At 42.0% G+C, this 19,308-nt stretch overlaps 1 protein-coding gene across 1 annotated transcript in view; it reads left to right on the top strand.

Annotated features, from left to right (window-relative positions):
• Nucleotides 1–6,571: 6,571 nt before the first annotated feature.
• The window catches only part of htr7c (5-hydroxytryptamine (serotonin) receptor 7c), a gene marked incomplete at both ends in the record, with an annotated part of 31,393 nt that continues 18,656 nt past the window's right edge, over nt 6,572–19,308 (top strand). The window contains one exon of the mRNA XM_080766708.1: nt 6,572–7,044. Within this exon, the coding sequence (XP_080622834.1) occupies nt 6,572–7,044 (473 nt within the window). The remainder of the gene's footprint in view (nt 7,045–19,308) is intronic.

Raw genomic sequence — 19,308 nt, 5'->3', positions numbered from 1 at the left:
GATACAATGTTTCAGCACCAAGGACAGCACACATTGCTTTATATGCAGATAGGTGTATGTATGGCTCAGCACCACCGCGGGGATAGTGTTTTGTACGGTATGTTGGCCTGGCTTGGGATTCAACAGGTCATAGATAGACTCTAGTAGTGTATGACTGTAGTTACCATTTCCAGTTCTGGGTCAAAGCTTAATTTGAGTAGCTCAGCAGATCTGAACTAGAAATCTAGTTCAAATCTGCTGCTAAAGCCAATCAACTGAAGCTAATGATTATGCCACTTTCTGTAAAAAAAGGGAACTGCAGTTATGCACAGAGCCTATATTCTATGAGAGATGGACAGAAAGCTGATCCTCATTGAAAAGAACGGAAAGAAGCGATACCATACATAACATTTTGTGAAGAGCAAACTAAAAACAAAACACATCAGAAGAACGTAAGCAAATGCAAGAGCAAGCAGCAGGTTAGAGGGAAAACAGGCTCTAGAGAACACTAGGTCCAATTCATTAGCAGCTCTATGAGTAAAAGGAGAAAGAGACATGGATATGTTGAATGAAGACAGAAGAGAAGTAACAAGAAGATACTTGTCTGTGGGTACTAGTATAGTTCAGTATGATGTATCCACAGACATAGGGTTTAACACCAAAGAGGGCTGATAAATACATTATATAGGATGTGTCTCTTTACTACTACTGTTTGTCTCAGTAAAGAAACCATAAAGTAGACAACCCCTTCCTTGCATAATAAATGAAAACAAATAGACTTTTTCACAAGTATCTCGTGTTATTTTCTCTCTCATGAACAGATCCTCCTACTCTTCTTGATTACCATATTCATTGTACTGTGACGGCTCTCCCCCACGATCTGTTGGTGTTTGTTGCTGGTTCCCTTTCTGTGTTGCAGGATCGGCAGGGCAGAGTTGGGGCAGATTGGCAGGGTGTTGAGGAGGATTATCAGGGGGAATGGGGCACACCCATGCCTGGTGTCGCCCAGTCTATAAATATCCCTGCATTCAATCCCTCTTCTCCCCAGTGTTTCTGTTGGTATGTTTTCCTTTTGGTTTACAGAACAGCCATTGTTGCTCATATACATGCACACTGCTTACACACTGAACAGGAATGTTTCATAAAACTCATCCACATTGACTGATATTTTTTGTTCTCTTTACTTATAAGTGAATACTTTAATTTAACATTAAAAGTTGTTACTCCTTCAATTGTATCGTTTTTGTTACAATTTTGTAAAACATGTTAGGGCACAGTGTGCACTTTAAGCCATATGTATTTCCTACGATTGCCATTTAATGTTTGTAATGTAGGAACTGAAGGTAATTCAATTCAAAATTCATTGTTAAGAAATCAGCTAAGATAACAGAATGAACAAATTATGATATTGACATTTTATTACTTTACATTGGTTTAACAACCATATCATAGCTAGCACTACAAGGCGTAGTCTTGTGTGTACCCACACTCTCGCTAGTTTATACTTGGACATGACTTACAGTATTGTCACAAAAATAATTTTTTTTCTATCAACACAAGGCATAACGGCTGTAGCCCTACAGTCCTCTGGCTCACCTCCATATCTATCCCCATTCCCCAAGGTGGCTTTCTAGTAGTGATACTATATTTATACATTTTTCAGGGCAGACAGTTGCACTCTTCCATCACGGCATCTAAAATATGTATGAATATATCAGACTATATTGCACTTGTTACTTATTACTCATTCATGGTATGTCAAACATGACGTGCCATCATATTTACTGACAAAAACACATTTCTTGGACATCAGTAGTTAAATAAAAATAGAAGCTTGCTTGGAAGAGAGCCATAATATTCCTATCCTGGATTGCTGATGATGGTACTGAAAGTATTATGAATATAATAGACCACTTTGGCATGCTGGCCTACACGCTGACCTACTTATACACTAACATCTGAGTCAGTCAGTTTACATTTTAAAGGGGAATACGAATACCACTCATTTTCAACATTGAGCAATGTCATAAATATACCTTAGCCAAACAAATGCTATTATTAATATTAATAAATCATTACCATTAAAATACTGAGAAAACTCAGTGAACACATGCATGAGCGCCTAGTCCGCTCACTCACTAACAAACTTCTCTAGTTCTCTTATTTATTCAGTTTAGATGTGCAAACCTTGTTTGTGATAGTAGTAAACACAGATTACTATCACAATATAGTGCTTTAACAAAATACTTTGTTGTGATCTCGTAGATTGGCTATATGGCACCGTCATACGACAGCCGATAAATCAAGCATAAGGGGTACATTCTACATCACATATCGATTGATTGATTGATTGATTCTTTATTTAAGTGTCATGCTTTCGAAGAAGCCCAGCCCATATGGACTTACAGGACACTTTTTACAGTTTACATAAACAATTACAATAAACCAACATGACGGTTTGCAAACAATGATCAAGTGAATACCAAACTGACACTCCAGATCCTTACGAGGCAGATTACATAATATACAACATAAAATAAAATACCATAAAATAAAATACACCATTAGGCCTGTGACAGGAGACACATGTACCTACCTATAAGCCAAAGTCTCCATCCTTGTCCTTGAGAAAGTAATGGAAAATCTTTGCCTGCTAGTCCCGAGGTAGGCCTATATCCTTTGTACACCTACACTCTTAATCACACTGCTCCAAATACTGTATGCGCAATTGTGCATACAGTCTTCGGTATGCGTGAAGGATATAGACATAGCCTACTCATAATTACAATGTGTATGATGTCGAGTGAAGTGCTCTAAAGGTCCCCCAAAAACTGAATGCTATCTTTGTTTTTGACAACCTAGCAATGTGTCTCAGAGTTGCTTGAGTAAATCATCGATCTTCCCCTGGGAATTAAATTGATTGCTTTCAGCCCACACCTGGTCTGGGCAAGAATAATTGAATCACTGTTCCAGAAAGGAATACTGTTCCGCTGCCCGCAGTCTCCATTCATTTCAATCACAATTATTCAATATGTAAATGGAGTGATCACTGCTGCTATTGCAGATGAAAACCTTAAAATAACAAGAGCATTCATTTAACAGTGATATAACAATAATCGTTTTTTTACGGCAACGTTATACATGCATACATACATACATATAGGGACAGACACACATAGCTGTTCATTGGAGCGATTAGGCACCGCTCAAAAATCTACTTGAAAGTAGTAGAAAATAGTTTCACAATTTTTGTTAAAGGGCCCACCTATTATGTTTCACTTGAGGGCTCAATAGAGAATACATTTATGCTCCAATTAAGCAATCATAGACAGTAGTCTCCAGGAGATGCATGGTGTGGATTCACAACACTGGCATATAGCAGGCTAATCGAATTGATTTCTTACAAGTTTCCAACAGAAGCATGATTGACTAGTCAGTCAATGCCTACACTGGAAGGAGTGGGAGTGGCTCACAATCTGTAAACCTGGTCATGGAATGTATAGAATGAGTATGTGAGCATCGCAGTCCCGCCATTTTCATGACGACGAGAGCCGGAAGAGAATTCTCCATAAATTTACCCCATAGAGTTTTCAAAAAGGATTTATTTACACAAAGCTAACTTGGCTCGTGACAATAAACACAATGTTTTCAAATAATTAGAAAAACAAAACAAAAAGTGTTGTACCCTGCCTTTTTATTCCTCTAATTATTTGATCAGCCCAAAACATTGTGTTTATTGTCATGATTTGTCACGAGCAGAGTTGGCTTTGTCCACGGCATAAACGTCTTTAAATAAATACTTTTTGAAAAGTCTATGGGGAAAATGAACAGGGAATTATTTTCCGGGCTTCTCGTCGGGGGCGGAACTGCGACACACTATAGGGCCAGGCAATGTAGGCCCATTAGTGTTCTCCCCGAAACGTTTTGCCTTGATTTATCCTGGTGTTGAATGAAACCTGGGAGTTGTTCAAAAAGTAATCTAGAAAACTATTGACTCAAGGCTTGCCAGCTTGAGACTGGGAGGTTGGGGTTCAATCCCCGGCCGGGTCATACCAAAGACTCTAAAAATGGGACCCAGTGCCTCCCTGCTTGACACTCAGCATCAAGGGTTGGTCCCTGCGACATACTAGCGTCATGTCCAGGGGGTGTACTTCATCAAGCTGCCTCACGCTACAGAAACAGGAGATAGGCTCCTGCCCTTTGGGCCTCATGGCTCGGCAAAGCTACTTGCCAGCAATTGAGGACAACAGGACAGCATGACAGTCAAGTCCAGGGCAGGTAGTATAACCAATAATAGATCAGATAAAATACATCCAAAATGAACACTAATTATAGCAGCAATGTGATGTTGCATTTAGGGGTGGGGTATGTATTTACTTATTTGTTGTAATAACAAGCTTGCTGTGTCACCACTCCCACTCCCCTGTTTATTTTAGCTTAAAAAACTAGCTTCACTGTTGCAAAGTATACACAAACTAAATGTAATCCCTGTTTACCACTCGGAGTGCTTCAGATAAACTGACATTATACAACCATGTTAATTTGCTGCTCTGAGGGCAGCTTTTGAATTCTGCTCTCAGGGCAGCTTAAATGAGAATTCCATACTTTATTTGTACTGTAGTTACGTCCGAATTACACGTGCCTTTTACCCTGTAACATAAAAGTACAATGTACAATAAAGTTGAACCTTAAATAGCCAATAATGCGCTTTTACACAAAATAACACCTGGACCTCTTTGATTGGGACGTAACAACTACAAATAAAGGTAAGAAAGCCTTCTAATATGACATTCTCCTTTAAATCCTATACACGTATACTGTACAACTACCTGTTAATTTGCTGCTCTGAGGGCAGCCATTGAATGCGGCTCTCAGGGCAGTTTAAATACTATATGTTATAATCTGATCGCCCATGGCTGTGTACTTGTACGTGAGATCACAGTGTAGGCTACTTGATATTGTGTACTGCCTGAACTGTAGCATAGTTTATAGTTAGGCTACGAGAGACATCTCAGACAGCAAGGTCAGCTTTGCTGCAGTTATTATGTCTGATATCTTGTAATAAACTTTGTGAACCTTTAGCGTGATACTGTCTCATGTCGCGTTATTGTTCTCCCGGGCCCACCGCCGCTGTCGCCGTACCAAAGGTATACTTCAACCGGATTGTCACACATCACCCAGCCGGCACACACTACCTGTCTGTCAAACCAGATGAGGGTCCAGTACTTAATTTGCTGCTCTCAGGGCAGCTTTTGAATGCTGCTCTCAGAGCAGCTTAAATGCTACATACAGCCATGTTAATTTGCTGCTCTGAGGGCAGCATCCTTTGAATGCTGCTCTCAGGGCATTATAAATGCCATACAGCAATGTTCATTTGCTGCTCTGAGGGACTACTGAGGAATGCTGCTCTCAGGGCAGCTTAAATGCTATATACAGCAATGTTAATTTGCTGATCTGACGGATTTTAATGCTGCGCACACACACGCGCACTGCACCACACATGATAAATATTCATATTGGGAAAACATAATAATCAGGGCCGGTTCTAGGCATAGGCGAACTAGGCGGTCGCCTAGGGCCTCAACCACTGAGGGGGCCTCGTCACAGGGAGAAGATTTTTTTTTCATGTATCCCTTACATGGGCTACTGGCCACATGTGGCCCCCACCTAGCTTCTTAATTTTGATCTCAAAGTGCACCAGATTGAAGCATTTTCATGGCAAATTTACAATTTTTATCCGGCGTGGCAAAGCAGGAGGGGGGGGGGCCTCTGTATAATATGTTGCCTAGGGCCTCAAAAGGCCTAGAACCGGCACTACATATAGCCAGACAACTGTGACAGTAGTGCTCCCCCCTCAAAACACACAAGTGACACTGACACATCTGCTGCATGCCAGACTTAATGGTTATAATGCCATGATGCATTCATTCATGGTGTCCTGTCCTCATGTGTGGAGTATCTCATGTGGGAAAACCAGACCCAGGCAGAAAATAAGTTATTCTCCCCAAAAAGGCAATGATGCCATGTGTTCATGCTTTAAATCAAGATCTGAGTTTTTCCCAGGACTTGATATTGAAATAGACCAATCGCGGGTGCACGCCCACTTCTGCAACCTTTTGCAGAGCCAGCCGGTGCTACCAGCTGGTGTCTCTCTGTGTCCCAAGTAGGCTACAGTCAGTCAGATCAGTGAGACAGTCTTGAAACATCAGAGCGGAAAAAGCTACACTCGGCTAAACTAACTTTACCGTTGACCGGATTTGGAGTGAGTGTTTGAGAAACCGTTATGCATTCTATGGAATTTCCATGCGCATTTTCTGAGGCGCGCGCAGGTCACTACTAGGCGCAACAAGGACAATCCAGCGAGTTATAATACTTTAGTCGGCAGCGACACAACAGTTGATTAAGGCTTTGAAGTGCTGAGCGCATATGGCTGTTTAGTAGTCTAGCATACAGCGGGCTTTTTACACGTGGGAGAGAGAAGAACCAATTTCTCGGCTGGACCCGACATCAGGTCCGTACGGATCAATATGCGCGTAATTGGAGTATATTGGCGAGGTGTCCGTTGCAGCGACTCTGGAATAACGTTGTCGTGATGTTCAATACTTCGGTCATCGAATCCACTTTGAATAAAAAAGAGGATATTTCCGAAGTTATCAATGGCAGTGGCACTGTACAGCTTTTCTACAACATCCTCGTCACAAGTCCCACGACGACCATGTGGAACGAGTCGTGCGGGGAGCAACTACTGGATTTTGGCCGGCCAGAAAAGATCATGATCGGTGTGATGTTGGCAGTCATCACTGCGGTGACAGTGATGGGAAACACATTGGTAGTGATAGCCGTTTGCGTAGTAAAAAAATTAAGGCAACCTTCAAACTATCTTCTGGTATCCTTGGCCGTGGCGGACCTTTCAGTGGCTATAGCTGTCATGCCGTTTGTAATAGTGACAGATTTAACTGGTGGAAAGTGGCTTTTTGGAGAGGTGTTCTGCAACATTTTCATTGGCATGGATGTTATGTGCTGCACTGCTTCTATCATGACCCTGTGCGTAATCAGCGTGGACAGGTAAGTTATCGTAGTTGCTGATTGTCTGCTTTAAAAATAAATCACACCCGTGTGAAATGAGGGACGCGCTTCATCATCGTATAGCCTATAGTAGGCCTACATCATCATCACCGACTTCTTACTGACAGTTGAGAGTAAGCCTCCTAAGATAATTATTGTTTGTGTTACGCAATGTTTGTGTTTACACTATTCATTCATTGTCAATGGGAATTTAATGTTGGTGCATGTGTATATGCTACATATAGCCTACGGTTCGCATGGGGGCGCGCGCAAACACACACACACACACACACACACACACACACACACACACACACACACACACACACACACACACTAAGAGAGTAGTGATCATTTCCTCTCCCTTTAGCTCTGGCTGAAAGGTGGATTTTCAGGCCTGTTTTAAATGATGCTAATGATCTGCATTTTTTGAGAGCAGGGGTCACGGCATTCCACGCTTGGGTGGCAGTGCTAAAAGGAGAATTTACCTATTTTTGTTTTATAAGTGGGTGTTTGTCTGTCAGTATAGCATATATACTGTATATACAAAAATCGCATGGATGCACCTGGGACGTATCCTGAGTGATGTATCCCAAGATCATCAGGGTTTCAGGTCTTCCAACATCATACCCCTCACTCAGATGACTCAGCCGGGGTGATCAAGTCCCGACTTACGTCCCAGTAGCTATACCCTCGATCAGTCCCATTAGGGAAAAACCAGGGCCACACAATCCGTTTCTCCTGAACTACTCTCCCGGGACTGGGAGGTGCTATTCCTGTGCGTGGAAGGACTAGGTTGACTCCTGTCCGGGCACCTCCTACGTCGCACCAGTTCCGCTCCTGCTCTCACCAGGTCCAGCCCCTGTGAGTTGCACCAGACTCCCAGCACCAGGCACTTCATTCAGGAATGGTGGATTCTCGAGCCACAATGGTTCAGCAGGCTCCACCTAGCCCATGGTGGTGCCGCATAACATAACAGAGATAATGTTTACCGATTTGGGTTATGTTTGGACAAAATCTGTAGGAGTAGTATATTAACAAAAAGGAAAGTTGGCCTCCTGGTGGCGTTATAACAGAGTGAAAAGGGTGCATGTTTTCCTCGGCCTAGTAGCCTACTGATGACACAAAAAAATGAGCAGACAAAATTGGAACTGGAACAAAATTAATTATCCGTTTGTTGAGCTGGAGAGACAGAGATACTCCTGTTACTGAACAAACACTATAGCAGTGATTCTCAACCTGTGGTACACATAAGGTCTGGTACGCAATGACCCCTCTGGTGGTACAAGGAATCTTCCCGAAAATGAAAAAGGTGTGTGTGTGTGTGTGTGTGTGTGTGTGTGTGTGTGTGTGTGTGTGTGTGTGTGTGTGTGGGGAGGTGTTTATGTTGGCTTTGTGCCAAGCACTGCCAACGATGCGTTCACAGATCACAACAAACTAAACGGTGGCAACACAAGATACTAATAAACAGCGTAGTTAAAATGGTGGAATCGTGGCTTAAAATGGAACTATAAAAGTGTGGAAGACGAGGAGAATAGTTTTGACCAGCAGCAGCTGCACGTATAGACGGCTGTGATTCGAAATTGGCCCCCGTAAAAACTGAATCCACCACCCACCCCTTTTTCCCCTCACTGTACAGTATATGTTATATTTTCTCTTTTTACCTCCTCTATGATGATATCCTGTTTTTGGGTATGGTGTATATTTGTATGTCTCTAAATGTTATGATGAATTGAACATGGTGGAGCCTATTGTAAACAAGTGTAATGCTTTATGGTGTCGTCCATAGTTAACATTTTTGTATTGAGTTGTGCTTGAAATGTACTGTAATTCTCCAAAACTGTTAATCAAACACTGAAATGGTGCATGTCTCTGAGTCAGACGGACCTACAGCACTATTGCTCCAGTGAAATGACACCCCGCCGGTGTTGTGGTCCCAGCACAAATTGATGCTGTTCAAATGGAAAAAACCCACCAGTTAATAGGACGCAGAAACTGGGGTTCAACATAACTGAAGTGGGTGTACAGAGGAATGAAAACAACATGCCTGTGGTCTCCGAGGCTAGCAGAGAAGTAGTAGACAGTGTGGTACCGTAATGAATGAAACCCCTTTCAAATGGTGCATTTTACAACACGTAGCGTAGCCTACTGAAAATAGTTGATTCAACAGCTGTAAAATCAATTAAAGCCAACTGCATTGAGCATCACAAAAGCCGCAGTAAAATTGAAACTTCTGACTATAGTATGTGTGTGTGTGTGTGTGTGTGTGTGTGTGTGTGTGTGTGTGTGTGTGTGTGTGTGTGTGTGTGTGCGCGTGCGTGCATGCCTCTGTCGTGTGAGAACTGTAAGAATTGTTATAATTTTGTTAGTTGACAACTGTGTCTTATATTTTTATATATTAATTAGAATTAATTTACCTCCTGTGTGAATAGGATAGGTTAGGGGTACGCTTCTGTATTTTAACCTAAGTCATAATGTTGGCGAGATCCAAATATCTTCTGAGGTGTTGAACCACTGCTCTATAGCAATTCTATTACTATCACAATATAGAGCTTTGCCCTACCCTTAATAAGAATGATCCAACATGGTTCAGCTAAACATCCTTGTCTCTAGATCCACAACTATCCTTGATGGCCTTCGAGTGGCTCATCCTTTCAAAGGATTCTCCCCTGGGCCTTTCCTGTAATGTCTATCTCTCAGCTTTGCTTTAAGCTGCCCATTCACCTTAGGGACATTGTTTGTTGCTGGCTGTTGAGATAGCACTCTCGATCTAAATCTATCCTTGATGGTGCTGGAATGGATTCCATTAAAAGCCCTTTCTCCCATGCTTTCTTTCATAATGTTTATCTCTGTGTCACTGCACTGCCCCCTCTAAAGAGAATGTCAGGTGTTTTCATGACATTGTTGGTCCTGGGAGAGGTGGGTGGTTGGGTTTACCTGTTGTTTTATTTTATTCCCTTTTGTTGTGTTAGTTTTGTTGTGTGTGTGTGTGTGTGTGTGTGTGTGTGTGTGTGTGTGTGTGTGTGTGTGTGTGTGTGTGTGTGTGTGTGTGTTGTATTATGTATCTTGTATTTGACGCATCTATGTATACTATATTATGCTGGCATAATTGTATCGTTTATTGCAATATAATGACTAAAAACAATTCAAAAAAATAAAAAATGTTTCATGTTAAATATTGCCAAGTCAAAGTCAAACCGCCAACAAAGTGCATGGTTTTTAAAAAGACGAAGACTCCCTTTAAGACATGAATTTTAAATAGAGTTTGTGTAACGGTTTGCTTTTGTGGCAGCTCCTACTGTATGGGCAGATGTGAAAGTGGTTTTGGAGCTGCGCCCTGTAGAGGCCCCTCAACATGCAATCCCAATTTGAGTATGATTGATAAGAAATACCAATTAGCCTACAGAAAAAGTAGTATCAAAACCTGTTTTATGGTTATTGTCATGACTAACAAGACCAATAAATTGATAGGGGGAAACAAACTCATGTTTCTGCAACAAACAGTGATTTGTAGCATTTGTGGTGCCCCCTATGTGTGTAGTGAAATCACTTTGACATTGCGTTGTTTAGAGACCTGTTTAATCATAGTGTAATGTACAGTGATTAAACTTTGGGGCAGATCAAGGTGTGCAGCCTGGCCTAAATGGAGAGTTGCGTTGTGATCCAAATAATTGATTGCATTCAAGAGTTATAGGCCAAAACGTGAAGTGGACCATTATAGTGCCACCATAAGGCCAAGATAGACATGGACGGAGGGGGCGAAACCGTATTTCAGGCCTCCAGCCGTTCTGGCCACGTAGAGATAATAAGCATTAACAAACAATACATTTTCCAGTTCCAGTAATTTAAGAGACCATTCATACATGGGTTAGAATTCTGAATTAACTGGAGAAGATTTATGGATAGGTGGTTAGAAGTAATGTGGTGGCTATTCACTCTAGCAAACTCATTACCTGGCCTTTATTATGGCAATAATTTCCAAGAGGGCATTTTGTACTGTGATGTAATGCTGTAGGTATCCTCAGCAGATGTGATGGCTACCAGGTCATGTGATGCCAGGGCCCATATATACTGAAAATAAAACTGTAAAAACCAAGCAACAAACATTGCTGCACATTCATCTTGTTGCTACAAGGGTTGGCATAGTAATAAAACATAGCTGTGTTTTATTGGGATTATGAATGTAGGTGGAAAGTGTCTTTGACAATCATATTGCTCAGCTGAAACAACATGTTCTAAAATAAATAAATGGAATTATCAAGTCAGATGCTGCACGATAAGTCTAACAATCAAGGAATAATATTAATCAGGTTCAAGCAGCAAAATGCATGTGTGAGGGCCACAAAATAGTACTACTAGACAAGTAGCATAACACAAATGCATATTAAACATAATGCATTATAATCACTTTATAAGCACTCATATACATAATTATTTTTACTTAGAAAAGCAAACCCCTGGGGGCACGATGGCCCAGTCAGTAGCGCTCTCGCCTCACAGCTAGAAGGCCCTGCATAGGTTCGATTCCCGCTGTGGGCGTTCTCTCCTCCGGTGGGGTTGGCGAAAGGGCCTTTCTGTGTGGAGTTTGCATGTTCTCCTCGTGTCTCCTAGGGTAGGTACCCTCACAAACATGCAGTAATCCTGGTCTCTAAACTGCTTCCCCCTGGCCAGGACTTGGACTCCTCATGCATTGAAAGAAGCATGAGGTCAGTCCATTGCTCTCCCCAGGTTGGCAGAGGGAGTGTAGAACCCAGGATTACATTAGAAAATTGACACTGGGCGAAACAATGGGTTAAAAAAAATGTAGGTTAAAAAAGGAATTATAAAAGAAAAGCAAAAAAGCAGTTGCTTGGAAAGCACTAACCTGGCAACCTGGCCGAGTGGCTGTTGCAGTTTCACTGTGTTCATCAACATGGATGTATTGTTTTAGCGAGGTGGAAGTGAAACACAAACAAAACGCTACGGAAAGATGCAAGCTGGAATGTTATGCAACAATGTGTGGATATGTGTGGCAGGCTACCTCTATGGCGAAACGAAACATAGGCGAATCAAGGGCGTGTGAGCGCATTTTAGGTAACTTTAGGTCCTACAGTGACCTAAAATCTTTGTCCATGGATGTCATGTTTATACCTGCCACAGAAGACAGTGCTGCATTGTTTTTCACAAAAGGGATTTTTTTAGTAGCTCAGGACACAAAGTCCAGAAATTCTAGCTTGATCAAACCAAGTGATGAGACAACCATGGGAAAATCACTAAGGCACACTCCATCTTAAGTTGAAAACAAGTCTGATTGGTTCAATATTGGTTATATTTCACTTTTTGCACAGTTCACACTCGGATACTGTACTGCAAGTAACATTTTGCTACATTCTTCTAACACAATAACAAAAAGAAAGCAATATAATACAAATGCTGCACCGTTCTCCTCCTCATCCAAGACCACCTCCTCCTCCAAGTCAACCACCTCCTCACTGTCACCACCATCATGACTGGGGTCGACCAGTACAACTCTGTCTTTGTCTTTTTGAGCTGCTGCTGCTAATAATAAAGATAAAATGTATTTATTATAAACCAGAGTACTTAAATCACACACCCACCCACCCACCCACCCACCCCTTCTACTTGGACTTGGTTTTGATATTAGGAATAAATACAGCTAATTTATTCACATATCAAATATGAAGAAACTGAATACACATCCCTGATCCATTATGTGTAATGTGATCTACTATAATAACAAAGTAGGTACACCAGTACAGCATACTCATATGCTGTACTGTACTAAATTGGGGGGGCACAGTTCTGTTTGGATTGAAAAGTCAGATGTCGAAATGATCGTTAACAGATATTTTAAGCTCCGAAATGGCATCAAATGTGTTAGTTTAGTTATGTTTGTATTGTAAGCATTGGGTCTCAAAGGTGTGATCCAGGGACCCTCATCCTTGAGGGGGTTCCAAATGGACCCAGGTCTGTAACCCTGAAGAGTGTACACATCGATCGAAATGGACCCTTACGGGTCTGTATGTAACTCTGAGTGTGTACAAATGGAACCAATTGGACCATTACGGATCTGTAACTGAGTGTACAAATGGAACCAAATGCACTGTGACAGGTCTGTAACTATGAGAGTGTACAAATGGAACCAAAATGGACCGTGATAGATGCTGGGTGCTATTGGCGATGTTAAATTAAATAAATGGATGCAAGCACATTGAAGATGGTGAAAGGATTTGGCGGCAGTGCAATGAGCAGTGGTCAGCGAGTGCCGTTGAGGCACGGTATGAGGAGATAACCGTGGAACAATGCATAGGGTAAGTCAGTGCAGTTTCCATTTTGTGTATCTCCCCCCCCCCCCTCTCTCTCTGAAAATTATTTTAAATAAGCATAATTTAGTATACACACGCAGATCAAATCAAACTAAAAAACTGGACTGTTGTGGCGCATGGACAACACAAGGCTGAATGTACTCTAAAGAAAATCCACAGATTTCATTGTCTCACACAAAACAAAAGACAAAAACGTTTAATTACCTCAAGTATGTTGCTATTCCTATGCAATTGATGTATTACCTAGTGTTTAACTTGCTCACTGTGTAAACTGCTCTGGATTAAGAGCATCTACTAAATGCCTAAAGTAAATTATAAATTGTAGGTCATGTTTTTGCCCCTGTCTGTTCGTCCTCCTGTCTGTCACTCAGTGACCAAGTAATCAGATTGCCTTGAAACTTCCTCTGCACTTCCATCCTCCCAGGACATGGCCCATGGCCCAAACTTCCATCCTCCCAGGACATGGGACAGGACACTTCCATCCTCCCAGGACATGGGACAGGACACTTCCATCCTCCCAGGACATGGCCCATGGCCCAAACTTCCATCCTCCCAGGACATGGGACAGGACACTTCCATCCTCCCAGGACATGGCCCATGGCCCAAACTTCCATCCTCCCAGGACATGGGACAGGACACTTCCATCCTCCCAGGACATGGCCCATGGCCCATGGCCCAAACTTCCATCCTCCCAGGACATGGGACAGGACACTTCCATCCTCCCAGGACATGGCCCATGGCCCATGGCCCAAACTTCCATCCTCCCAGGACATGGGACAGGACACTTCCATCCTCCCAGGACATGGCCCATGGCCCATGGCCCAAACTTCCATCCTCCCAGGACATGGGACAGGACACTTCCATCCTCCCAGGACATGGCCCATGGCCCAAACTTTCGGTTATGACATGAGTACAGGCCTATCTGCGGAACCCTTAGTCATACAGACACAATTTCCACACGGATGCACCCAAGAGGAAAAAACATATTGATTTGTGACCCCTTAACCTGTCCTCTAGCACCACAAATTAGGCCAAGCTTTCAAATGAGCAAACTGGGGATATGGAGATCTACTGTCTTCTGCTCGCGCATGGTGTGTCATGGAATGCTTACAACATGAGTAATGAACAGAAAAAATACAATTATAACAAATTACAGGATAGCCAAAATGACCAAAATGTCTGCAGAGGTAGGAAATTGAACATATCTGATGAAGATGAGATAAAAAGTGAGTGAGTGATAAAAGTGTGCTCCTCAGAGCGAGAGAGGTTGCCTACCTAAGGCCCACACATGAGATAGGGGGGTTGTTGTCCAGGGTGTTTTAGGGTATAGGCTTAGTAGACAGTATTCCTGTGTTAGCTGATCTACAGTAAGTATAGGGTTCTAGGGTTTGAATATATGATGCTATGCCTTTGGTTGCCTTGTACACCACCACCAATGTTTTGTGCTGGGCAAGGACAGGACAGGTAGACGTGAGCATCTGGGTAGATTGAAGACCAGGCATGCTGATTCTGGATCAATTGGACGAGCATGACGGGAGGCCAATAAGGAGGAAGTGGCAGTAGTCAAGCTTTGAGATGACTGAGGTCTGGATAAGGAGCTGAGCAGACTCTTGGATCATCTGATTCTCTAGTGGATATTGTTAAAACAGTTTTAATGCCGGGATTAAACAATCGTGTTTCAGGTTTCACTGCCGTGTTTTAACATTTGAAGAGAAACTGCGCTGACCGCTGAGTTGCTTGTCATGAAAATCCAGCAGTGTAATCACTCGGAAAATATTCCAAAGTGCCGACCACAACAACAGAACAGAGCAGGAAGTGCTCCGCACCGCTCCACCCCCCGCCCAGGAGTGGAGTCAGGAATTCTTTATGAGTAAGGCATAGCCAATACGAGGTCACATATATAGTGTTGGATCATAATGACGTGACAACAAGATATCAGACATAATAACGTGCCTACTGCAGCAAGGCTGACCTTGCTGTCACCGAGATGTCTCTCGTAGCCTAACTATAAAGTATGCTACAGTTCAGGCAGTACACAATACATAACAAGTACACTGTGACACAATACATATCAAGTACACTGTGTCCCAGTACACAGCCATGGGCGATCAGATTATAACATTTATGTTGTAACTTATATTGTTATAGGCTACAAACAATAGTAGATGAAAACCGGTTCTGTGAATGGGGGAGATGTCATGCAGGCACCTGGCAGACACGTTTGTGACGTTTCACACCAGAGTGTGAAAAGACTCAAACCCCTCCAGATACGCAGTACACAGAGAGAATAGATGTGTATTCTTCACTGTCGGCCTTGAGTAGCAGCTAGGCGCCGGCCTATAGGCGATATAATTTAATAATTAAAAAACGTAGCCATGTAAGGCAGCTGTCTGCCTTTGCCTAGTAATAGTAAATCCGCCCCATTGTAATGAATTGGGACTAAATTTCCCTTAAGTGTAAACTAGGGCTGACCTTTGATCGCGTTTTTGAAGATCGACGCTTCGATAAAAAAAACATCGATCTTCGACACCCAACTGGGGGGGGGTGGGTGTGCAAGGCGAGCAGTAACGCACAGTGACGCACAATGAATTCGGCTTATAATAAAACAGCGATAAGCTGCAGAAGATACAAATAGTAGAGAGGAGCTCACATTGGATTGGTCTTTTATTTAACAATTATTAAACAGCGCCTCTCAATTACCTCTCAATCAAATAAAAAAATATGTAATCCAAATTCCTCTTATGTCAATTGTAAACGAACGGTAACATGAATGAACTCTTCAAGCCTGACACATGTCAGAAATAAATACAACAGCGCCTGACACAGGCATGCATTACCTCTCCATCAAATAAAGGAATATAATCCAAAGCTGCACAGCCCACGACGAACGGCATTTTGCTTATCTCTTCTCTCGTGTAACATTTATAACTGAAATAAAGTCAGAGGCTTCGTAGAAAAAACACCACCCGACCATAACATGAACTCTTATTAAGCGCAACTAATCAAGCCTGACACATGTAGGCATCCCAGGCCAGGACAACACCCACACTCTTGACAGGAACAGACCACCAGGGAGTTGTTGATGGAAATGGTGAGATCCTGCACTTGGCAGTTTACTGAGCTTAATGCTTAAATTGTACTATAAATGACACACTGCTAAATCAGACCATCTACTCTGATGCTTGGGAATATCGCAGATGAACACATGGATGAGCACTATATATACTGTAGTTACCCATATACAATCTCTCACCTCATGGTGAAAGGTTAGGCGCACCACTGTTGCTCTGCCTATCGATTGTTTCAATACTGTAAGAGCTCCTTATAGTTCAATGAAGAGACGTATGTAAGACTGCTCAGAGAAACATTGGGTCACTGTGGTGGAAATAATCGTTGACATTTCATGTCATTTCATTGCGTCTTGGCAGTCTGAGCCCCCTGGCTTGGATAAACACAGACGAGAGAGTAGAGAGACTGAGTGTGACAAGCAGAGAAAGATGGATGAGCGAATCAGGGAAAAGTGAAGGTGAGTGTTGGAGAGAAAGGGAGAGTGGGACTTAAATGGAGCGCAAGAGGAAGAGAGAGAGCAGGGGAACAGAGTGCCAGAAAGGAGGGGAAAGGGTTATAGTACTTTCTTTTTCACGTGCAACGGAAAATACAGACACAGGGCCAAATTCACAACGGCGTTTACGCTCATATCGTGAGCGTACGGACATTTACGAGGATTGCCACGTTACTAATTCATTAACTTGAACTTGGCGTGACGTTGACGGACGTTGGTCGTAAAATCTGCTCATTTCCAAGTCAGCTCGGAGGGTGGTGTACCAGTGATCTAGGCATGCGTATTCATTTAGAAGGCTTTAGTCTTCATGCTGAATCAATTAATAGTCCCCAAACCTCAAATAAAATATGTAGGCTGTGTATAACGTTCAGTCAGTTGACATTGCGAGTGACTTGCCTGTCAAAATCAGCTGATCAAAAAAGTTCATGCGGTGTGTGAGATGAACAGAGATGAAACACACAAAAGGGGCTAATCAGTGGTTCTCGAACCTTTTCAAGTCCACATTACCAGAACAGAAACAGTATAATATTAAGGGACAAAATCCTCCAAAGGTATATAAGATTACCGGTATGCATGCTTTAATGTCGCTGCCTTGCCGGCTTGCGGGCATGCACAGAATTGTTTCATGGTATGGTAGGCTATTAATTAATTAATTATAATAGGCTATAATAGTAGCTGTAGGCACCAAACTTAGGCCTACATTATGCCAAGTGCCAACTAACGCCAAATGTCCCGTGATTTAATATTATTGGCGACATCATCAAATGAATTATTAATACCTCTGACGAGGAAGCATATTTGAAATAGCTTTGTGAAGAAAAATAATTCTGCTCCCCGTTCTATTTATTTCAACCTAAAACAAGCCCGGAGGAGCGAAACGTTGTTTTATAGGTTGAAATAAAGAGGAAGAATTATATTGTATTATGATGAATTATATTGCATTCCACTTTTTTCTTCATTTGATCACTTTCTGGGTCAAGCACCGTATTTAAAAACTGGGATGTGCATATCGTTTCCCTTCTTTACATACGTGTCCAGAACAAATTATTTCCCCAGGCATGATTCAGATATAGTAATCCAAAGGATTTAAATAAATCAATACATTAACTAGTTGCTGTAACAGCCATTGGCTGTTTTTGTTATTATGTTTGGTTAGTAGTGATATGGGTGGGTGACATGACATGCTGTCCTTTGCTGTCCTCAGTGTCAAACAAAATAATAAAGAATCACACACGCAATTCACTTACAGTACAGTAGAAAGTACAGTAACAAAACGCATTTGACATAAAACCATGATTCTCAGAATCTTTATTGATCAGCCCCAATGGGCACTGTTGACCCCTATACTGTAGATCTCCGTATATGGAGCTGGCATGTTCTGACATATACTGTGCTACCCGTCAATTGATCACACCCACCTAACCACTACAGTCCTATATGCATTTAGGCCATTTGAAAATAGCTAATCTACCACATTTCTTTTACTCTACCATGTGTTCTTGCTTACCGTTTCTCTGGACTAAGAGCATCTGCTAAATGTGTAAATTGTTGTCCCTCAGAGCTGGCACACAAGAGTCCTCGTCCTGTATTCCCTGAGGTCATCGTCAAGCCCAAGTTCATTGGAGCTGTATTGGGACACTAGTGAGGTTCTTGCTAACCCGTTTTTCAACAAGACAGCTCCTGCTCCGGTTCCTTCACATCTCGGACAATGGGGCAGGTAACAAGGCAGACAAACTGCACAAAGTGAGGCCTGCAGTGTTGGGACTAACTGTTGGCCAAGCTCCAGGAGATGTTGACACCCTCAGAACATTTGTATAGACAAGGGAATGATGCTTTGGTGTGGGAGGCTGGGCTCAAAGTATATTTTGTATTGTATTTTGTATTTATTTATTCAGCATTCAACATATAAATGGGTAAAGTGTTAGGCTGAGGCAAAAAAGCCCAAGGGGCTTATACGAGGCCTCTACCTATGTAAATCATAATGAAACATTGTACGTATATATATATATATATATATATATATATATATATATATATATATATATATATATATATATAGTGTCTGGCTCACTGTATGCTTACTACAGTAAAAACTCTGATATATCACTGTAAACTGTATGATTACTGCAGTAAAAGCTACTGATAATGTGGGCACCACAGACCAAACTAATAAAAAGGTATACATGATTTTCTGCCTCAGTCGTTATCAAGATGTACTGAACTTACTTACTTGTACTTCAATAACCAATTACTGACAAACTGTAGATGGATCAATGTGTACTGTACTTTCTTCGTAAAAGTACACATTCAGGGGCTTTTATTCGGTGTATAGGATGTATAGCATATTTCTTGTGTTCATTTTTATATCTGCCTGTC

Source organism: Protomyctophum bolini (assembly GCF_963924005.1).
Source record: "Protomyctophum bolini genome assembly, chromosome: 6".
Classification (NCBI taxonomy): domain Eukaryota; kingdom Metazoa; phylum Chordata; class Actinopteri; order Myctophiformes; family Myctophidae; genus Protomyctophum; species Protomyctophum bolini.
This window is presented reverse-complemented; position numbering and strand designations above follow the sequence as displayed.